Here is a 22,438-nt window from a genome sequence, read left to right on the forward strand (position 1 = left end):
GGAAATAACTGTTAAAAACCAAGTTCTTTTTAAGGCATTGAAATACAATAGAATTAATTAGATTTGTTGATTAAAATGTCTTTTCTTGGTTTAAGTCTTATTTATGTCTTCCCCCAGCTTTTTTTTTTAACCTAAGATGGAAAATATAAACCACAAAAAGACAAGTTAGTTATTATTCCCTTTGGTGGCTATATTTTCTATGTGATTAGCAGGCTTGGCCCCCAAGTAAGCTGAGCAGGCTCATCTGCATAGTTTCTGTCTTTGTTGCTAAGTTTGGTTTCCTGTCCATTGCTGTCACCAAACTTGGGTTCCTAGGTAGAGGTATGTGTAACAGCCTTGAAAATCCTTTTGACCTCTGAGTTACATTCATTATAATATCACTCTCATGAAGCACAATGTCAGAAACAAATTAACACGTCAGAAAAAAATAAGTTCAAAGTGACATGATTGTAACTTGCTTGGTGAACTGCAGGTTAAAAGGCAAGCCAAAATAGAGAACAAGACTGAAAGAGAGGGCGCCTGGGTGGCTCAGTCGTTAAGCGTCTGCCTTTGGCTCAGGTCATGACCCCAGGGTCCTGGGATCGAGCCCCGCATCAGGCTCCCTGCTCAGCGGGAAGCCTGCTTCTCCCTCTCCCACTCCCCTTGCTTGTGTTCCCTCTCTCGCTGTGTCTCTCTCTGTCAAATAAATAAATAAAATCTTTAAAAAAAAAGACTGAAAGAGAGACGTTATATATCTACTTCACAGTTTTCCTAGGTTAAATCCAACCAGAATGAATGAATTCTTGAAGTTAGGAACAACTAGAACAATGTAAATTTAAAAATTTTTCAAAACTCAAAGTCATTTAAAAAATCAACCACTTAAAGAGGGATCACAGTGTGCAGTGTTTTCACTGAATTGAATATTATTAACATGTAAAAAGATCAGTAATCACTTTAAAATATTTTTGATTTCCCTATATAGACAGATGCCATATCCTTACACTATTTGATTATGTTAGTACTCTATCTGGCTTATTGCATTACAAAAAAATTATCAGACAATGCTATTTTATACAGAGAGCATAAAAGGAGGATGGTAATCTTGACAAAGAGGTAAATTTTTAGAAGATCCATGAATTACATTTAATTAAAACAACATAAACCATAATATTGTATCATGAAATGAAGTCTAACAATAATGTACAAACATGAATCTGGTTCATGTGAATAATTCATTATATAGAAACTTTTACACCAAAATTCTATATCCATTGGGGAAATAAAAAAAAATTAAAGGGGAAAAATGTGAGACCCCCCAAGCCCCAAATCCTAGTTAATGCATGGTACCATTCCAGTTATAAAACAATGGCGCTATCCAAATATGAATATATATATATATGTATATATATATTGAGAGAGAATATATGCATATTAATAGTATAGTATATATAGAATGTATACATATGAATATACATAGATATTCAGAGTTCATGACTGAATAAATATTTGGTTTAGACACTATTTATTTTATGGAGATTTTCTTCACAGCACCTGTAGATCCAGTGCAAAAACAGGTCCAGATGATAAGACCCAGATAGAGTTTCAGTTATAGAAGGATTCTAAAGGAAACCATAGCAACAGTAATAACAATATGATTCATTAGAAGAAAATCAAATCAAACAGAATTTTGTCTAACACTTCTAATAATTCAAATATGAATCTAAGAGCAAAGTTACAACTGTTATGATGTAGTGGGATTAAGAGTTAGTTTAAAATTATTTATCTAAAATTCTCATGCGATTATCAAATTTATGTATTTTTTTATTTACTTCCTGGTAGATACTAAATTCAGAACATCTTAAAACTAATTTAAGCTTAATTATTCTGAAAATTATCTTAGTTTGACCGTAACCACATTTTTATTTTCCATTCTTTCCTTGTTGTCCCATTTTATCTGCCCGGGAAATTTCCTGTTTTGTAGAAAAAATTTCAAATTAAGAGAGTATCTATAGAAGTAAATACAATAAATTGGGAGCAAAACTAAACCAAACATTGCTCTTTCCATTGCAATATTTACAAATTTGTCATAGCTGTGGTACAGTTTCCACATAAATAATTGCCTAATTTCTTTTTTTTTTGTTACTTTGAAATAACATTTTTAAAGGAATTATCTTTGGCATGTATATCAATATTGGAATGATTTAAAATAAATGAATACGAAGAGTATGTGAAAAGACATACTACTGGGCGCCTGGGTGGCTCAGTTGGTTAAGCGACTGCCTTCGGCTCAGGTCATGATCCTGGAGTCCCGGGATCGAGTCTCACATCGGGCTTCCTGCTCGGCAGGGAGTCTGCTTCTCCCTCTGACCCTCTTCCCTCTCGTGCTTTCTATCTCTCATTCTCTCTCTCTCTCAAATAAATAAAATCTTAAAAAAAAAAAAAAAAGAAAAGACATACTACTAATTGAACCACCATGCAAAATACCTAGAAATCAGATATAGGTTAAAATTTACCACATACTGTATTTTTTTAATTATTTTAAAATAAAAATTACTTATTTTTTTTAGACTGTCTTCGTTCTATGGCAATGCAAGTAACGCCTTCAGTATTATTTGTACCACGTATAGTAGACTAACTTTTAGTGTAATTTTATTTTAAAAATATTTGCAAATAGAAATTTCATATAAAAATTGAATAAAACATTTACACATTCTTTAACTTTAATACAAATATTCAATTTCTGCCAATACGTATGTGGTTGTATTTTTTTAAGTTACTTTACAAAAATGTGCATAATATGAGATGATACAGTATTTTTCCCAATATGATGATCTTAAATTTTCTCAGTTAATTGTTTAGATGTTATGTCATTTTTTTTCCAATTCAATGAACAAAATGTAATTTAAACTATTAAGACAGTATTTAAGTCATGCATACGAACACTTACATTCCCATTTAAAAAGACAGGTAAATAGAAATCTGCATTATCAATTTTGTTTAAAGAATCACAGTTCAAATGTTTAAAAAAGAGATTCAAATTATTAAAAAAATGATGTTTTATTCCTTTAAAAGTATTTACTATGTTCTAGCATATGATAAAACAACTTTGATATATAACATATATAATAGATTTTACATTTCTAATTTATAAAATTCATTAAAAAATAACTGATCTTAATTTTAGTTAAATGCTATTTGATGCACAAAGACATAGCTACATCAAACCTATTTATTTGAATATATTTACCTATTATTTTTATTTTAAAGAACAAATAGTGATTTTATTTTTACATAGTAAATAGCAATTCAAATCACGCAATTTTTAATGAACATTAGTATTTGGCATGGAAACAGCTTAAAGACTTCTAAAATTGTGCTGTTTGGGGTTTGTAAGTAAAATTCTAAAGCCACTTCATTTAAGCCTCCTGCTCTCTGTCACCAAGTTTAAGAAATTATGTAAAGCCCATGTTAGTAATTGTCTATTTTATTGTAACCTCAACTACGAAGACAGCTAACATTTTAGCAATAAATAAAATTTCCTAAATTATAATTGATGTCTAAAAAAGGTCAAAAAATGTGTCAAAAATACTTTATCCTATAGTCACAGTGCCTTATGACTAAATGCAATGATATTTTAAAATATGAAAACTTTCCAACTAAAATATACATGCAGTCAGCCCCAGAGAAAAATGTGTCCCTGTAGGCGACTGCCCTAAGGAATGTATTATTTCTTCTGGATTACTTGTTTCCTGGAGGTAACATTCTCATTAAAAGGATGAACTGATTTTCTCACACCCAGGGGAAAACACATAGTGCCCAGAAAACCTTTCTAAATAGATAAACACTTTACCAGCTTAAAACACCAGGAGCATATCTGTGAAATCCCTGAAAATTTCACCAGTCCCTCCATTAAAGCAGGCTCTGAACAGTAATATCCGTGCAGAACAGCAATCATTTCTTCTCTTAATTACTTAAAAAAACATAGCCAATTATACCAACAAAACAAAATTAATAATTAAAATTTAAGATTGGGATAAGATTTATGTTTAAGTGCTCAAGATATTTCCGTTTTTCCTTAACTATCAGATCTTTACTAGAAAAGGGGACTAAAAGTGGAGTCATTTGGAAAATATTTCCAATGCTTATTATTATAAATTTATTTAAATTCACTAGCATTCTCCAATGGTTTTCAAATAAATATTTGCATGCCAAGGTACTAAACAGTCACCTAATATTCTTGACATTTTAGTCATCCGTGAAGTTTATACCCAGGTAAATGATGTCGTGATAAACAATTTAGGAAGTTTATAGTGTACACTGAATTCACATTAGTCCTTAGACATCTATAAATACATATTCCTTAATTCTTGAGGGCACTGCCTACTAAGTGCAACCCATAGTTCTATGATGTGGGGATAGATACAGTTGTTATAACAAGTATCCATTTTTTTCTACTGTATCTTTGATTAGATGAATTCTGTAAGCACATTAGAGAGACAAGTTGTGATCAAAATATTTCTGGATTAATTAATCCTCTCTTGCACTGAATAGAAACATAGTATTTGTAAAGAACAATATAAATGTTGTAAGATGATATTAATAAGGCCTTTTTATTAGGTAGGAATGTCAGCTTGCTACATTTCCAATATCTTTCAAGACATTATTTTAATGTACTTGAGTTTCTGTTCTTTTCTTAATAGAAAAGGTAATGATTTAATTATTAATGTTTATTGTTTATAGTGGATTTGTCATTACCACCATTTTAAATTCTAAACATTAGAGCTCTCTGTTTATAATAATGTATAAAAACTCCTTGAAGAATTTGAGGAAAAACTCAGATTGCCACTGAGACTAGTAAATAGCACTTGTAAGAGTATATCAAAATATTGAGAATGTAAACAATTTCATTATTGGATTAAAAACCAAATTTATACCACAATAGATAAAAGAAAATTAGTACCATCTATGTTATTAATCATTATGTAGAAGAGCAGTTGCTAAATTTAGAATATTAAAATGATGAATGCCATATCACATATTTATTCTACCTTTTATAATTAATTGCAAAAAAAAGCCAAAGATCCTTAAATATTAAATATGGTTCATATTATTGATACATCTTTCTATGATATTTATTATGGAATGTTATCTAACAAAAAATAAGTATGCCCAAGATTGTTTGAATTAAAAACAAAATAATGGAAATTACATCACACATAATTTCAAAACATGTTAAATGCAAACAAAATAAGCCTATGTAAGAAAAAATTACCACCCAATTTAGAAACAGAACTCAATTTTTTGAGAAATAAGTACAGATCATATCTTTTTGAAATATACGGAAAGCTCAATGAGTATCATTTCAAAGAGTAAGAATATGTCATGAAGTCAATAAAACTATATCAAATTTTCCTTTCCAATAAGTTGTGCCTGTAAATTTACTGTAACATATCTACAAATGACCATTTAATTTTATAAAATCAAAAACCACTAAGCACAGTTAATGAGAAATTAAAAAATACATTTCAAACTAATAGAAAGAGAAAAAGATTTTATCTGAAAGATATAATCATACCACTCATAGATATGTAGTATAAATAGCAGTGATAATTACCAAGTTATTAGTTTTCGAAAGAATCACAGTTGACATACACCCAGTAAAGACAATGGAAATGTGAATTTTTTAAGCTCTTCATAAACTACACCCATTATATTAATTTTTACAAACTGAAAATAAGGCAGAGATACAAAGAAAGTTGCCAAAGGACAAACCACCTGTAATGTAAAAAGGAACATATTTCAGAACTTTAGAATCATCTTTCTGCCTCGTTGCTACTGGTTACCATTTGGTATAAAATAAATAATGTGCAACTATCATTTTGTTATTTCAGGTACAGCTTATTAAACTCTCAGGGATGCCTGGGTGGCTCAGTCATTAAGCGTCTGCCTTCGGCTCAGGTCATGGTCCCAGGGTCCCGGGATGGAGCCCGCATCGGGCTCCCTGCTCGGCGGGAAGCCTGCTTCTCCCTCTCCCACTCCCCCTGGCTTGTGTTCCCTCTCTGGCTGTGTCTCTCTCTGTCAAATAAATAAATAAAATCTTTAAAAAAACTTTCAAAAAAGGAAAAAGTTAAGATTACATGATTATTAAACCAAATCAACAGTAAAAATAAAAATCCAAAGGACAGTATATTAATATATCAAAGCTAATTCATATTGTGTTAGAAAAACAACAGAGAAGATGAAATCCGAACTCTCTTTACAGAGTATGTCTGTGTTTAGTCTTAAAAAAAATGATTTGAGTTGCAAGAATTAAACATAATAATAGAGACCATTTTCAATATGTTTAAAATTGAACTTTTAAAAGGAAAGGATAAATCAAAGCCATAATGTGACAAGATGACTCAAGTATATCCAATGCAAAAGATATCTTCTCTCAGGTAAAAATTCTTAAATGAAGACAGAGTTCATTATTAACTTATAGGTCAAAAGATAAACCATATGGAATTAGCAATTCTATACAAAGACCCTATCTAAATGGTTTTCTGTATATACAATTTTGTTAGCTTTGGAGAATATATGTTAAGATTAGAATCCAAACACTCAATATTTATCTTTTACTTTTTTTTCTTGTTAAAATTCCTAAGGAAATACCTAATTTTCATCTAAGACTTGAGGGTCTTTAATCATAACAAAGTAACAAAAATATCATTGCACTGATTGAGTGAATTTAGATGGCAGTATGGTGAATGATTTCAGATATTCTCTGACATACATGAGTAGTTAAATGTTCATATTTGTAAGTACCTATGTAAATATACTATTGAGTAGCTTTAAAAATTTGAAGATAATTATAAAATTGAAGGATACTCTTTGAGTGAAATGAAATTTAATTTACAATTTAACAGTGCTGGTTCATAACTGTTTGTTTTAATATTTGCTACCTAAATGTGAAACAAAAGAAAAACACAAAGGAAAAATACTATGGGTATTTGTATACTTCAAGGGAACTTTATCAAGAGCAGAGTGCAGTAATATAAAGAAAAAACATGTACTCTGAACTTTATACTATCAGTGGAGATTTAAAGTTGATATTAAAACTCAGGGTTTAAATAAACTGGAAAGATATACGTTCCCCATTATTAGTAGTATTTTGTGAAGTGAAACACCCTTTGACTTTGGACTTAAATATTTAGTAAAAATATTCTTTTCCTGCAATGTTAACAAGCATGACCTTCTACAGATCATTTAAATAGATATATCATTACAAGTAAAATGTTTTATTGATCAACTATTCATTTTACATATTAATTTTTATATTTATATTTAAATTTTTAGTCTACATGAACCAGATGAACCTCTCTCATGGACAAAACATGTTGGTCAAAAAATTGATTGTAGTATCTGACAAAGACTTTTGCTAATCAACTAACATGGGTTTACTGCCACTCTTCATGTTTTATTTAAATAGGCACATTGCTAATTACAAATTGAAAATATATAGCAAATTTGGGTTCAGTATCCAAAATTAAGTCTTGTTTATAAGGAAGCATAAAATAAAATTCTTTAAAACATGTGTTAGTTGGCACCACTAGAAATTATTATTGGTGGTAGAAATAAATTTGTAAGAAAATATAAAATGTATATTCCAGAACACTGAAAAGTCACCAAATTTTCCTACTTGCATATATATGATTCGATACTGAACAATCAAAATTAAATTTGAATTGAATTTATATCATGATATGTTGAAAATATTTCTTAAAACCTAATGATCTGTAAATAATTGTCAAAGTAGACCATGATATTAATGAGCCTTCAATTCAATAAAGCCACAATTCCATTTCTTCATAGGTTAAATTTAAAAAAGAAAATTTATCCTTGACAACACTGTTTCATAATTTCCACTTTTGGAAACGTGTAATTTTTAAACACGTATGTGTTCATTTTGTAGTAGAAATACACAATATTCTTTCATGTTCTGAAGAAGGTACCTAGTTAAAAAAACCTCTTTGGAAGACTTCCATTCAACATATCTCTAGGAACATTACTCTTCTTCTATAAAAGGAATTTCCTGATATCTAATAAAAATGTATCTGATATACTTAGCATTATGCAATACATCATTACATTTTACTTTTGACAGTAAATAGAAAGTGAGAAAGTAAAATTATTTCATATTTGCATTACATCAATTCTTCATGAAATATTTGTTTTGATCTTCAGAATTTTTTATAAGAAGAAATCTAATTCACTCTTAAACTTAAGTAAGGTTACATGTTGTTCTTTTAAAAAATGAGTATAAAAGTTATTCATTTTATAATATTGGTACAATTACCATGAGAAATATTTGACCTGTGTCTTGTAAGCCAAATAGTCTGCTATAAACAGAGGAAGAAAAGAGTATTATACTATTGTCACACTCAAACATTATACTGCATAAAATTATTTTCTTTCTCTCAGTCTACCATGTCATAGACCATGGAAGTAGAATTTGAAATAACTTAAAAAATTTTGAAATATAAAGAACTCTAGATGAAAATTGAGTATGCAATGCTCTCTTTGATGATAAGTATTTTTGTATGTCATATACATGCTACACGAACTGATGGAAATATATATGGATAATTAAGGAAAGGCACTATGTTGAATTGAAATAAAATTAATGATAAAATGAGCAGCTGGTAAATGCAGTATTAACTGATGTAAAGTTCCTTTGGATCTAGATGTTAGATAATTATTTTTATGCACATGACTAATGTCCATCCACCTTTAATTTTGTATATTTGTAGTAGCAAAAATGTAGAGAATATCGAGGGGTTTGAGAAACATTATCCATAAATAAAACAGTTAATTTGGTAAGTTTAATTACCTCTTAACATTTTATTTCCTTTGAAAATCAATTAGTTAAATGCTCCCGTCTTTTAGCATTTAAATCGGTTCTTTTGTTTTGTTTTGTTTTTAGGTTCTTCTTTCTCAGTCTAAAATTTAGTCTAAAAATTGATTAACTAAATATTTTGCCACCTCTGCAAATATCTTAACTTGGAGCCACCTGAAAAGTGCAACAAGAGCACATTCCTGAATGAATTAGAAGCATATTTGTGGTCTGCTTTATTTACATTAATTTGGAGTTGCCTGACTGGGGACAATCCACTGAGCTCTTGAAATTAAGTAGCTAGTTTTTGGCATTTCAAACAGGGACTGAACTCTTCTCCCTCTCTCTCTTGCCCTCCTGAAAAATAATGAAGAAAAAGGATGAGACAGGAGAAGGAGGGAGATGTAAGGAGAAAGGAAGAGAGTCAGGAAAAATAGAATAGGGAAAGAAACTATACATATTTAATTTGAATAATTTGCTAACAACATAACTTAGTAACAAGAATGGAATTAATAACATAGGGCAAGAAACTGGCATCTTAAATTAGGTTCTTAAGTCCAAACCTTTTCCACATTACGTGTGATGTTTTCATTGCACACAGTTTGATTTTCCTATTGCAGTTGAGGAAACAGTGGTGAGGGACTGGATATCCAGGACATTTACCCAAATCTCACACTTCACAAGTGTAAAGGTGATAATCTTGCCTAAATGAGAGATGTGTTCCAAGTATATTTATGCTAAAGTTGATTAACACATAACTTTAATCAATAGTTTAGCTGTAAATAATTTTGAATATTAGCATACCAATTATCACACTTACATAGAATATATTTACTTTTGCTGAGATAATTTAAGTATTTACACTATATTCATATATAGACAAAAATAAGATTTCATAATGCCTACCTGGAAATATATTTGTATGAGATTATCCACACAGCAAATGGATCAAGCACAAAGAGTAAGCTTAGTTTGCATCCAAATTTTAATTGATGCCTGAAACATTACATATTGTTCTCCAAAATTCTACGGAGAGAATTTGCAGGGTTCCTTAATCCAATCATATACCACTGATATACCCAATTTAATTGTTTCCTCAGCGAACAACCTGAAAAACCAAAAATCAAGTACTCAAAACACACAACTTAATGTTCTATTGTATATGTTAATGTATTGGCTGGATGCCATGTATAAGGAGAAAGATAATTCATTTTTTAATTCTACACAGTTTCATAATTCTACATGTTAAAAATTTTCAAGTTTATTAGAGGAGGAATAAGTTTACTTTTATCCTCTTAATACAATTGGGAAAAATATAATTTAAAAATTAGAAGTAACCTCTTTTCATAAATCATATAATTGTTATTTTTGATATTAAAATAAAGGTTGGACACCTTAGGAAGAGTAGAAGTACAAATGAGCCATCTAAAGAAAGAGCATGTGACAAGATTATGCACAATAGTGCTGGCTTGAAATAATAATATTATTTTGTAAATCTTTGAAAAATGCATGAACGAACTTTCTTTGGAAGCTACTTATATTGTTCAGAACTACATCTTTAATTTCATGTAATTCTTATCTCTTACTTTTTATGCATCAATTAAGAAATAAAAGTTACATGGTAGATTCCACTTTGTATTAATATTTTATAATTTATACAATACTGTTGTATCTACATGTAACATTGAGGAAGTGATTTTGACATTGAAAAAATAACTCCCATTGTAAAGAAAAATTAATAACCCCAATTGTGAAGTCAAATGCAATTATTTATTTTTCTTTTCTAATCCTGTATCTAATATGAGGAGGTAGATGAAGAGTAAGAGATACTTTTTTTTCTTTTCATGATAATATCATGGCATTATTAAGCTTGTTACTTTCCCCTTTGAAAGAAAATTTTGGAAGGGAAAATGTTGCACAGAATGGGGATAGTTTATTTCACTTGACCGATGTAGGATTACTAATTTTTTTTTTTTAATTCCTCAGGGAAACTGTTACCACCTTTTCAATCTGAATTCAAGCTTTTACTGTCAATTTACTCATGGGTGAATGCTGCCTCTTTGTGGCAGAATGCCATGGAAAGTGTTCTTTAAACATAAAGTTCATGAACAGCCCTTGATGTTGTACACATTTCTGGTGAGATTATGGGACGATCCACCAATAACAATGAAGCACATGGCTCCTTAAGTTTCAGATTAATTCAAACATTTCCTACCCTTAAGTACTAACCTAAATTCACTGTCAAACCTTACTCAGAGTTGAACAGCTTATACTCACCAACTTTTGAACATTTAGGATATAAATCAACTTGAGATAAATTATCCATCATAATTGTTGAAGGTAGTTTTACATGAGTTAAAATTAGGAAAACTATGGGAATACAGGAAAATTAGGAAACACAGCAACTGTAGACTGAATAAATAATACTGACATAACAAAATACATAACATTGGGAGAAAAATGAATAGGCAGTCTATTACTTACCACGGTCCATGTATTAGATGAATACTTCCGTAAGGAAAGAAAGTATACAATTGAAATTTCATTAATAAACACATTAAATGCCACATTTAGGAAAACATAATTCCCTGAATTTTCAAAGGTGAATTTACATATATACACATATATTCAAATTTGATAATTAGGGAAAATTTTTTAATATTAAGAATAAAAGTTAGCTACTATGTCCTAATTGTTAATAATGGCAATTCAGTCAATCACACATCGCTATTTCTTTTGCACTTTAAGTAATCACTACTTCAGTCCCTCATTTTTGACATAGTTATCAAGTGTTTATTCAGAAACTATTTAAAAAATTACATGTGCTGGGATACATATGAGACTGTAACAACAGTAGCCCCATCTTACAGAGATCCTGTTTGTGGTTATCATCATTGCTTGCTGCCCAGAGGGATTAAACACATTGTATAGAGATTTGTACAGTCCATCATTTGGTCTTCTGAGGTGCTAGTACATGTGGATCTGTACAAATGCAACCCGGTTTGGTTAAACAATCAAAAATCGGCTACAATAGTAGTCAAATCAATACATCGTTTTGGTTGACTAATAAAAATACTTTTAAATCTTCTCTAATAAAACCAGAAACTTGCACATGATTCTTACTCGAATGGCCCAATTAATTGCCCTATTTTTTTTCTCTTATACGATGGGATACACTTTGTTTTTAAATTACAGATCCAATTGGGTGGGTTGCATTGGTTTTACTATTTTCCCACTAATTTCTCCGTATTTTTAATGATTTAAAATGCCTTCCTGATATCACTCAGTTTTGGAAATGCAGCTCCTAATATAGTGCGACACCTCTGTGAAAATCATAGGCTAAATAGTGAAGGAAAGAGAAATGCTAAATGTGTATATAAAAATAGGTGCTACAATAAAATATTTGTATATTTCATCAATAAGTTATTTTGACTAATCAATTATGGATCATATAGCTCTGTAATTTTAATGATTTGTCCACATCTATGGTGATCCTTTTCCAGATCACAATACTTTTGTTTTTAATTGAAATGTCCAGAATGCATACAAACACATCCTTTAAAATGAAAGGAAAAATAATGAGGGAGGAGGGTGGGAAGCAGAGAAAGGGGGTGGAGGAAAAGAGAGAGAACAAACTTTCTATTAATGTTGGGGTGTGCTAATCTCTCCACAAAAGCCATTTAGACCCACCCCTGGCTTAAGCGGGGGGGGGGGGGATGGGGGAGGAGAGCAGGGAAAGGGAACAAAAGAGGAAGAGTAGAATCTATGCGCTGCCATCTTCCACCATTCTTAGCACTTCCAACGACTACAAAAATAACTGCGACCTTTAACAAGTCACCTGCGCAGCAAACTGCCCTCCATAAACCCTTCTCCTCTCCTCCCCCACACGCAAGAAGAGAAAGTGATGTGCCCAGTTTACACAAATGTTTTCCCCACGTGTAAAAATTAAAAGGAAATTGCACACCCTTTCAGTATCTTCCGCCGAAGCTGAGAATTCGTGCCAAGGCACTTCACCCTAAACGTTGAAACAGCACAATTAATCAAATGTGTTCACCGTGTGTGTCTGCTTGCTTGTTTGTTTTAAACGCAAAAGCTCCAAGGGAGTTTCTCTGCTTTTAGAACTGGCTAAATGTGGTCTGTTTTTCCAGCACTTCGAGGTAGTCCGGCTCAACGTTTAGTTTTGCTTTTAACTCCAGATATTCGTTCCGGTTGGGTTCTACAAAGACAGCACTGGGGGGGCTGTAGAGCACCGGTTCCCGCAGCCTGCTGTCCCCTGCCCCTGGGTGCAAATACTGATGGGGGCGTCTCAGGTCATAGTTGGGGGAGAAAGTGTAAGCAGCTGGGCTGCACGGGAATTTGGGATATTCCGGGAGGCTATTGCCGGCGGGGGTGGTGGAGCAGTGTTTGTCTGGTTCTAAAATGCCCCTGTAAAAGCGGTCGGCGTCCTGCACCGGCGACAGTAGGTCCTCCCGGGGCTCGATGGTGCTGACGCTATAGGCGGGACTCCGCAAGTGGTGGCTTTCCCGCCTCTCCTCCTCCCCAGGCTGCAGCTGCAACTGCGGCGGGGGCTGCTGCTGAGGCGGCTGCGGCGGCGGCGGCGGCGGCGGCTGCTGCTGCAGGTGGTGGTTGCTGCTGTAGGTGACCTTGAGCTCGTGCAGGTCTTTGTAATCCTCCACGGAGTTGCCCTCTCGGGAGCGGTAGATGGGGTTTTTGCACATGTGGCCCAGTGGATGGGGGATGTACTCGTACACGTGGCCCGCGGGCGTCTTCACCTTGGGCAGCGCCGGTCCTCGGTGGTGCACGTGCGCGTGCGGGTGGCCTCCCGCGCCGCCGCCGCCTCCGTACACGCTGTACTGCATGTTGAAGGAGCTCACGTCGGAATTGTTGGTGCTGGTGTGGTCGCTCTGGTTCTTCTTCCTGCGCTTCATAACCAGCACGAAGAGCCCGGCGGCCACGAAGACGGACATGATAAAAACCAGCAGCAGGCTGAGAATCAACACAGACAAGGGCACGGAAGACGCCCCTCCGCCCGCGCCCAAGCCCGCGGGGGCCCCGGTGCTGTTCAACCGGACCGCGGGGGTCACCGCGCTGGTCCTCGCCAGGACCTGGATGGAGGAGGGCGTGGGCGTGGAAACCACCACGTCAGAGTAGTCCGGGCACAGCAGCTCCGACTTAATGGAGCGCATATCCGTCTCTGCAAACTTCTTGGGCGCCTTGCAGATGACCTCGTCCACCAAGACACCCACTTTGAGCTGCTCGACCCACAGCTTCATGCCCACAACGTCGCAGGTACAATCCCAAGGGTTGTCATGCAGGTCGATTTGGATGAGCGACTTCAGCTGGTCCAGAACTCCACTCACCGGCAAGGAGGTGAAATGGTTACTCCTTAGGTTCAGCCTGAGAAGGGTCAGGCCTGAGAAGACGCCTGAGGGCATGGTCTGCAGGAGGTTGTTATTCAGGAATAGCAGCTGGAGGTTTGGGACCGGATCAAAAGTCCCAGACTGAATCTCACGTATGAGATTGTACTGGAGGAAGAGATACTGCAGGCTTTGCAGGCCATAGAACAACTCCGGGCTCAGCCTCTCAATCCTGTTGCCATTTAGGTAGAGGCGCCTCAGGTTGGCGAGGTCCCCAAAGGCGCGGTCCTGGATCACTGAGATGCGGTTGTTGCCCAGGTGTAGGAGGTCCAGCCCCGTGGCCTCCAGGAAGTCGCTCCTGCGCACAACCGCAATGTAATTCTCCGTCAGATACATTTTCTTGGGGTTGTAGGGCTTGGGCTGCAGCTCTGCGATGCTCTCGATTTTGCGCTCCTGGCAGTTGACGTTGAGGCCCAGATCGGAAATTTGTAGGTTGCAAGTGCACGCGGTAGGACACTCCAAAGGCACCGGAGATTTGGTCTGGTAGGCGATGCTGGGGCCATAGTTGCTGTAGCCCAAGTCCGTGGAGGGCTGCCGAGAGGTGGGGCGCACTCTGGGCTTGTTGGGTTGGCGGGTCCCCTTAGGGGGCTTTAAGGGGGGTTTGTAAACAGCAGAGGAAGAAGTGGCCACGGAATTCACCGAGGCTGGGGTAGTGTGTAAATACCCCGTGGTGCTCAAAGGCGTCTGTGGCCTCATCTCATAATCTGAAATAAGTTTCCTTGGGCAAAGTTCCTGCTTGGACACCTCGTCCAGATCTCGGCCGTGTAAGCGGAAGGGGGTCTCACAAACCACATCCCCCACCAGGGCCGAGTAGGAGATGCTGTCCAACCAATCCTTGAGAGAGATCAGCTCACAGGAGCAATTCCAGGGGTTTTCTTCCAGCTGTAACTCCACAACTTTATCCATGTGCTGCAGCAGCCCCACATAGGGCAGAAGTTTCAGCCGGTTCCCCCGCAGGTCCAAGTGCGTTAAGGGCACAAAACGGAAAAGGTTGTTGGGTAAACTGGACAAGAGATTGTCATTGAGGATAAGCACCTGCAATAAATGCAGTTTCCCAAAAGCATTGGGTTCAATGACACTGATGTAATTGTAATCGACCTGTAGGTACTCCAGGCTCTCCAGGCCAAGGAAGGTATCATCTCGCAGAAGTTCCAGTTTATTATTGTTCAGATGCAATCTCCTTAAACCCCTCAGCCCGTGGAAAGCCCCACTCTCAATGTCCTGGATCACATTGCTACCCAGATGCAAAATTGAAGCCCCAGTGTAATTGACAAACTCATTGGGATAAAGACGGTTCAAAAGGTTTCCAGACAACAAGAGGTGGTAGATTGGGAAACGGGGAGGGCTAATTTCAGAGAGGCTGATGATCCCCCGGTTTTCACAGCTCACAGTTAAAATGCCGTCCTTTTCCTCACAAGGACATGCATTGTCACAGATTTCCCCATAATAATCGATGGTTTCTGCACACGAAAGGACGAGAGATGTTAGAGCAAACGCTAGAGTCTGCAGCATCCAGCTATGCATTTTTCTGTGAAGGTCCTGTTCCAAAGTTACTGGGGGGCAGCAAGTGTGCATTTTACCTCCTGCAAGGGAGAGAGGGAAAAAGGAAATGACAGAATATGACAAAAATTTAAGGGATCAGTAAGAAAGTCTCTCTCATCCCTAATACTATTTCTCTGAAATCCAGAAGGAGAGGATATGAATGACATCCCCCCCCCAGTGGAACACTGATATTCTTCAGACTTTATTAATATCTGATATTCATTTTGATTTAAAGGTTGATTTCATTTCCTAATGAGTACAACAGGAACATGCTGCCCTCTACAAGATAAGGGCAGGTTAAAGTCCCATTTTAGTGTTTTTCCTTGCTCCCCCCCTTTTCAAAATCAATCCATAAATATACATAAAATGGCTGTCAGTTCAGTTTCATGGTTCTAATTTAAGAGAAAAGAAGCACCATTTTACAAGGTTCCCCACCTCACCTATACCAAACCCGTCTGCCTTTCTTTCAGAACCTACTCAGTTAACAGTTGAGGGTGAAGGTCTCCCATTTTCACGAAAAAGCAAGGAGTCACAATACTTGGGCTATTTTAAACCATCACTGGAAATGCCAGGGTGGGAACCTAAAGGATACTTTTCAGAGGCAAAAAAGATGTAAGATAATGCATCAACAGGACCCAGAAGAAGCTCTTAAATCACCAATTGTCTTCGGGAGCTTTGAGTATGGAGAAAAGATGAGTGCGTTTGCTTTGATGGTGGACTTCACTACCACGCTTTTAAGCATATCAGCGTCCTAATTGCATGCACGGTGCCACTTAGCAGCGCTTCTCTGAGTGCGCCCTGCGTCCACTTCTCCTCATTGATCATGTCAGCGACGCTACCAAACCGCATCTTTAAGCCACAGAAATAGTTCTGCAGGATGGATTACAAAGAACTCAGCGAAGGCATCCGCAATCCCGGAACACCTCTGGATACCTGGAGTTTAAAGAGGACGTTCCTACCGCTTCCCGGGAATCAGCTAAAAGTAAACCAAGGACCAGCGCTAAAGCTTCCCTTACCTCCCGCTCAGCGTCTGTCGCCACGGTATGCAAAACTAACCCCACTGAATTAGCAAGATTTGGACTGAACTACCACCTCACCAGCATCCCCATCATCTTTGGAGTTGTTTATTGCATTTAATTGCCAATGTTTTACTCCCCCTCCCCCTCTTCTCCCCTCTTAAGTGAAAGGGAACCGGGCTGATTAACAGGCAAAATAGAAAGGATGAAGCGAGGAAGAACAGCAAGTGACATAGGTCTGTGCTTTAATATCCGATATTCATCTCCTCAAGGAATCAATTGGACCCCCTCTTCCTTTTCTTTCTCAATTTCTTTTTTGTCCTCTTAAAGGCTTCCTTCGACTTCCTACTTCGGGTCGACAGCGGTATTCAAAAAGGAAAGGACATAAACGGAAGAGAGTGTGTGAGTGCCTGTTGTGTTGGCTGCGGCGGGGTGGGGGGGGTGGACCACGGGAATTTGATAGAGATGCTGGGCTCTGAGAACCCATGCCTTTTCTCCAGTCAACCTTGCCTTTGCCTCACCACTACCGAAGTCTGATGTCGAATCACAACCCAAACTAAAGCCAAGACGTGCCTGAGTCACGGGTTCAAGCCTGGAGACCTCGATCTTGCTCCCGTAGCCGAATCCAGCCCGCGTTATTAAGAGCCCCTGCATTCGCACGCACATGTGCAAGTGTGCCTGCGAATCATTCACGTGTGGCCACCCAGACGTGTCGAGACGAATCGGAATCACAGTGTATAAACCTCACAAGTATCTCCGACCTCCCAACGCAACCGCAAACGACTCCTGGCTTAAAAGAGGCAAAAACCCCACTGTGGAAAGCAAAACGTTTACCTTGAAATTTCTGTTCTCCACTGGATCAAATCTGCACATCCATTCAGCGGGGGTTGGGTCCCCTCCCCCTCCTTCCCTCCGCTTCCCCGCCCCCATTCACCTCCCACCCTTTCTGACAGCCCATTGCAAATTGTGTCCAGCCGGTATTAAACTGGGGCGTTTACAACTTTAATTCAGTTCTGGTTAGCTGGGGTCGAAGAGCTTCCTCTCACCCCGCTCTCTTTCTCCTCCTCCTTGCCATCAAAGGAGCCCGAGAATCTGAGAAAATAAAGTTGAATGAGCCGGGGAAGGCTGACATTCTGACTGGAAAACGCACCTCCGATGTAAATTCGCGGGTGCGTTGCACATTCTTCAGAGTATCTCATCTCAGATTTTTTTTTTTTTTTTGGAGGGCGGGGGCGGAGGAACTGTATATGTTTGCCCCAAAGGATTTAGACCCTAGACCATCGCCCTGCACATCCCGCATTAAACAGAGTGGGGCTGCACGGGCTGGAGCCCAGCACCCAGGCCGGACCCGTTGCTCTGGGCACAGCTGCTCCCACAGCGGCCCAGGCAGAAGCACCCGGAGTTCCAGGACGTGAGGCTCCCTTCCCCCACTCCGCCCCAAAGCGAAGGAAGAAAAAGGCAAGGAAGGAGGGGAGGGAGGAGAGGGAAAGAAAGCCACCCCGCTGCCACACACACACACACACACACACACACACACACACACGAGCCTCTTTTGCAAAGTACACGGTCGACTTACCCCGTCTCACATCTCCATGGCCCACTCATCATAGCCGCCCCTATAAAAAACACCTCTTTAGGGTGTGCACTGGGTTTCCCGAGCCCAGGCAGGGCAAGAAGGCGGCGAACAGTGCGGTCCGAGCCGCTGGGGGAAAGAGGCGCCCGGACGCCGTCAGCCCGGGGCCGCCGCCGCGGTGGCGACCGCGGGTTCCCGGGCTCCCCAAACGGCTCTCCCCGGCACTCTCCGCGGTAGTCGGAGCGGGCAGGGGGTGTGGGGGGGAGGGTAGAAGGGGGCGATCGCGAGCGGCCGGTAGGGACGGGAGGAGGAGGAGGGGGCGGCGGAGGACAGGCGGTAGAGGCTCCTCGCGGTAGGGGCCGGGAGCCGGAGCCGGGCGGGGCGGGAAGGGAGCTGTTGGAGGGGGAGGCGCGGAGCCCGAGGAGGGGACGTGAGGGCTGCCTGGCACCGCCGGCCCCTCCAACGTGACGGTCAGCCCCGCCGAGCGATCGCACCCGCTCACACTCAAGCTCACTCGCATACTCGTTCCCACCCGCGCCACCGTGCGATCGCAGGGTCCCAGGCACCCTTCGCCGCACTCCCCAGGCGGGTACTTACAGTTGCCATCTGCATAAGGGGCAACTTTCTCCAAGCCAGCAGCAGCCGCCGCCCCCTCCAGCAGCCTCCGGCTCCACGCACCCTTCGGCCTGGGTTCGCGCTGGCCGCCCCTCCCCTCCCCCCTCGGCGTTCCTCCTCGCCGTCTTCACCACATTCCCCCCTGGTCAGTGGCGCACGTCCGGGGACTAGCCAGAGGGAGCCGGGCGCGGGGGTGTGCATGCATCGCCCGCCTTCTTCTTGCAGCGCACACTGTACATGGTAGTGAGGGGGCGAGCAAAGGTGGCACCGGCCCCTCGGCTACTCCCGCGGCGGCTGCGGCTCCTGAGCCGTCCTCCACCCCCCGCGCAGCGGCGACCACCGCGGTGGGATCCCGCCGCCGCCGTCCCCTCTCCGAGTCCGCCGCCGCCGCGGCCCCTAATTAGTATTTGTACGGTTCCCGCATCCTCTTGGTGGTTTCATCGCTCCCAGTGTTGGCAGGGGTTTTTCTCATGCCTTCCCCAGATGCGGCGCACGATCGTCATTATTTGGAACTCTCTATCTCCGACATCCTTTAGGGGGCCTGGGGGGACAGGAGCAGCGTTGTTCTACGCCTGTGGCGTGTCCCGGCAGCCTGGCGGCACTAAAATACTCAGAGAAATTCGCGTCTTCCCTCCCGGGCGCTGAAGATGTGGCAACACGGTAAGCATCACAGGGGTCTCTGAGACATCTGCTCCAGCTCGGGCACAGGGCCCCGTCCAGTGCACTTGTTTATTGTCGCGCCGGTGGTGCGAGCCAAGCTGCAGCAGACATGGTGGGCCCGAGGCGAAGCGGGCGCCCAGTGGCCGATAGATGGCAGCCGAGGGCGAAGGCGTCTCTGGATTCGGGCGGTGCAATCGGAGCACCCCTTGGATGTCACATTCGTGGGAGACGGAGGAGTCTTGGACCATGTGCGTAACACCAGCGTGGGACTGTGCAATCCTTGGATTGAAAAAGGGAGGAGTGGAAATAACCCCGACAGTGCCAGGCTTGTTGGTGGTCAGGGACAGACGGTTCCAGCCCTGTGCTGATCGCCTGCCTTCCTCATGCCATTTAGAATAATAGAGCCCCTGCTTCTGTCTCATGTACTTACTCTAAAGGACCCTGGAAGAGGGAGTGGTTCATCCTAGCTGCAAACAAGGGCGCTAATATATATATATATATATATATATATATATTTTTTTTAAAGAAATGCGTCTTATAGGTATGTCTGAGCGATGCAAGGGAATGTGAACGACTTTCAGAGAGAATGTTTGTGAATACATTTGGTGTGTACTAAAAAGCTGGAAACCCCTAAATAAATGCAGTATCGATAGAAAGCGAGTTTCTTGAAGAGTCATCTGCTAAACTCCACTAGCATCATCTCTACAGTAAGTATTCCTGTCTCTTTCCATGAAACCAGACGCCTCTCCCCAGAGGGGTTCTTTACATTCATAGGCATATTTCTAGTGTTTTTAATATTAGACCTGCAGTCCTTCCCAGGTATAGAAAAAAAGTCGATGGGTGTAAGTGGCCCAGTGGAGGCTGAGTGCACATGTACCTATTCTATGATAAATGGGTAGTTTTACCACTTAAATATTTTTATCTATTTTATTTTAGGATTAATTACGAATTAATTACTTTTGGAATCATCTTAAACAGAACTGATATTGTCTCCTTGGTAATATTTGGGATACTATTGTGGTTATAATATCTTAATTGAATATAGAATTATAAAGATTCTGACATATATACAAACATATCTTCCCACATCCTCTCTCTGTGTTGAAATTAGAAGTTCTCTAGAGATGGTTTATATTGCAGTCTCTTGAGGTTTTGCAACATTTCTTGAAATTTCTTCTCTGTTTTGCAAATATTTTTCAGTTAATCCATACATACTTTGTTTGAAAACAATTTATTTTGTTTAAATTCAGGGCATGTATAAGAGAGGAAGAAAAGAAGTAACCTGTAATATTGGATAATGACAATAAAACCTTATAAAAGAACTTCCTGTGAATTTAGAAACATTTGGCCCCGGGAATGATAGCCACTTGCTGCAGTTACCTTATATAAACAGACAACTTAAACTTCACTCACAAAAGTCTTTTACTGTATATTTTATTTAGTCATCGTTTTCTAACATGATATGAATATTTTAGAAAACTTATTTTTAAAGTATAATATTGCTTTTATATTTTTAAATGAATGTGTTAAAGTGTCATAACTTAAAAATTACTGTAAAAATTATTTATAGTTGGAAACTTTTGGCATTCTATCCCAGACATAATTTTCAATGTGGACAAATTCTGTAGAAGTTCTGAAAGGGTATAAAATGGTTTAATCAATTACTGGACTTTTCAGAATACCTGTATAATAGCTATTTTAGTTCATTCTTTAATCGCTTTTTTAAGTCTTCATAATTGTATTTAGTATCTAAATTTGGTTTAATTTTTGATTTTGTATTATTTTCATTTGAAATATTTATTATCCCAATTAAAAATAAATTTTGTCGAGCTAAAAGGTATGAAACATGTTTGCAATTATTTTAGATGCTGGTTTTGTTAGAAACACTGACATAAAAATATTCCAGTTTATTTCTTGTGGTTCAGACGAGTCAGTGACGACAACTGTCTACCATTAACTCATTAAGGATAGCCTGAGAAGCCACCATTATGGTTTACCGCTAGGTGTCTCTATAAGCTGTTCTGCAGGACAGTGAATTTTGAGAAACTATTGTGACATGCAGAGACCAAACAGAAGAACTCGGGAGGAAAAACATCATAGAAATAAGGAAAATCCTTGTTTGTTAGTCTTTGGACTCCTATTTGCTTTGAATATGGACTATGGCCTAGAAAAGAAATAAATGAATCATGTGACAGTGATCAAATCTGGGCCAAGACTTTTAGCTACAATAACAAACATATCTATGTTTCAGTCCATACTAAAAAATATAGTCCTAGGATATATATACTTGCTTTCACACAGTACTCGAATGCACAGGATTACATAAACACTTTGGAAACTAGAAAATGAAATGATTGATCAAATAGATCTGTCCAGAATTAAGGGCATTATGCTAAATTAAACATTATTTGATTCAGTTGGTTGGATGTGAAAAGTTGAAAATCTTTGTCTAAATGTTGGTGAATATATTTATGTATATTTTAATTAGCTCATGATCTATCATCATAAATACATTTCATATATGTTAATATATCTGGTGATAATTAGTGGGAATTATGGACATAATCTGATACCTCCCTATTAAAATTTAAATTCAAACCACAATGAGCATACTTATCACTTGAAATTGACCATACATTTGTGTGAGTTCATATTTATTATTACCTGGAATTGTCATTATAGTGTTTTATGGACTCTTTGGAAGAATTCTTATATTAAGTGCATTTCTTAAAATATCATATTACACTTGTGTATTGTATGGTTT

The 22,438-nt window shown here is 38.7% G+C and overlaps 1 protein-coding gene across 2 annotated transcripts; it reads right to left on the reverse strand.

Moving 5' to 3' along the window:
• Positions 1-543: 543 nt before the first annotated feature.
• SLITRK5 (SLIT and NTRK like family member 5) lies at positions 544-19,132 on the reverse strand. Of its 2 annotated transcripts, XR_012378756.1 has the most exons (3): positions 18,997-19,132; positions 9,758-15,851; positions 544-675 (listed from the first exon to the last, which is right to left on the reverse strand). XR_012378756.1 is itself a non-coding variant. In XM_025874492.2 (2 exons), the coding sequence occupies exon 2, from the start codon at positions 15,841-15,843 to the stop codon at positions 12,967-12,969; it is 2,877 nt and encodes a 958-aa protein (XP_025730277.1). In that variant the 5' UTR covers positions 15,844-15,851; positions 18,997-19,132; the 3' UTR covers positions 9,305-12,966. The 2 variants fall into 2 exon arrangements, 1 of the variants encoding a protein (XP_025730277.1); XM_025874492.2 differs by lacking the exon at positions 544-675 and having other exon boundaries at positions 9,305-15,851.
• Positions 19,133-22,438: the final 3,306 nt, after the last annotated feature.

Source organism: Callorhinus ursinus, unplaced genomic scaffold, assembly GCF_003265705.2.
Source record: "Callorhinus ursinus isolate GAN/ISIS: 27379988/994484 unplaced genomic scaffold, GSC_fseal_2.0 scaffold7, whole genome shotgun sequence".
Lineage (NCBI taxonomy): Eukaryota > Metazoa > Chordata > Mammalia > Carnivora > Otariidae > Callorhinus > Callorhinus ursinus.

Excerpts from the sequence above, each read along its gene's own strand:
- SLITRK5 (XM_025874492.2), bottom strand. The coding sequence starts at position 15,843 with ATGCACACTTGCTGCCCCCCAGTAACTTTGGAACAGGACCTTCACAGA.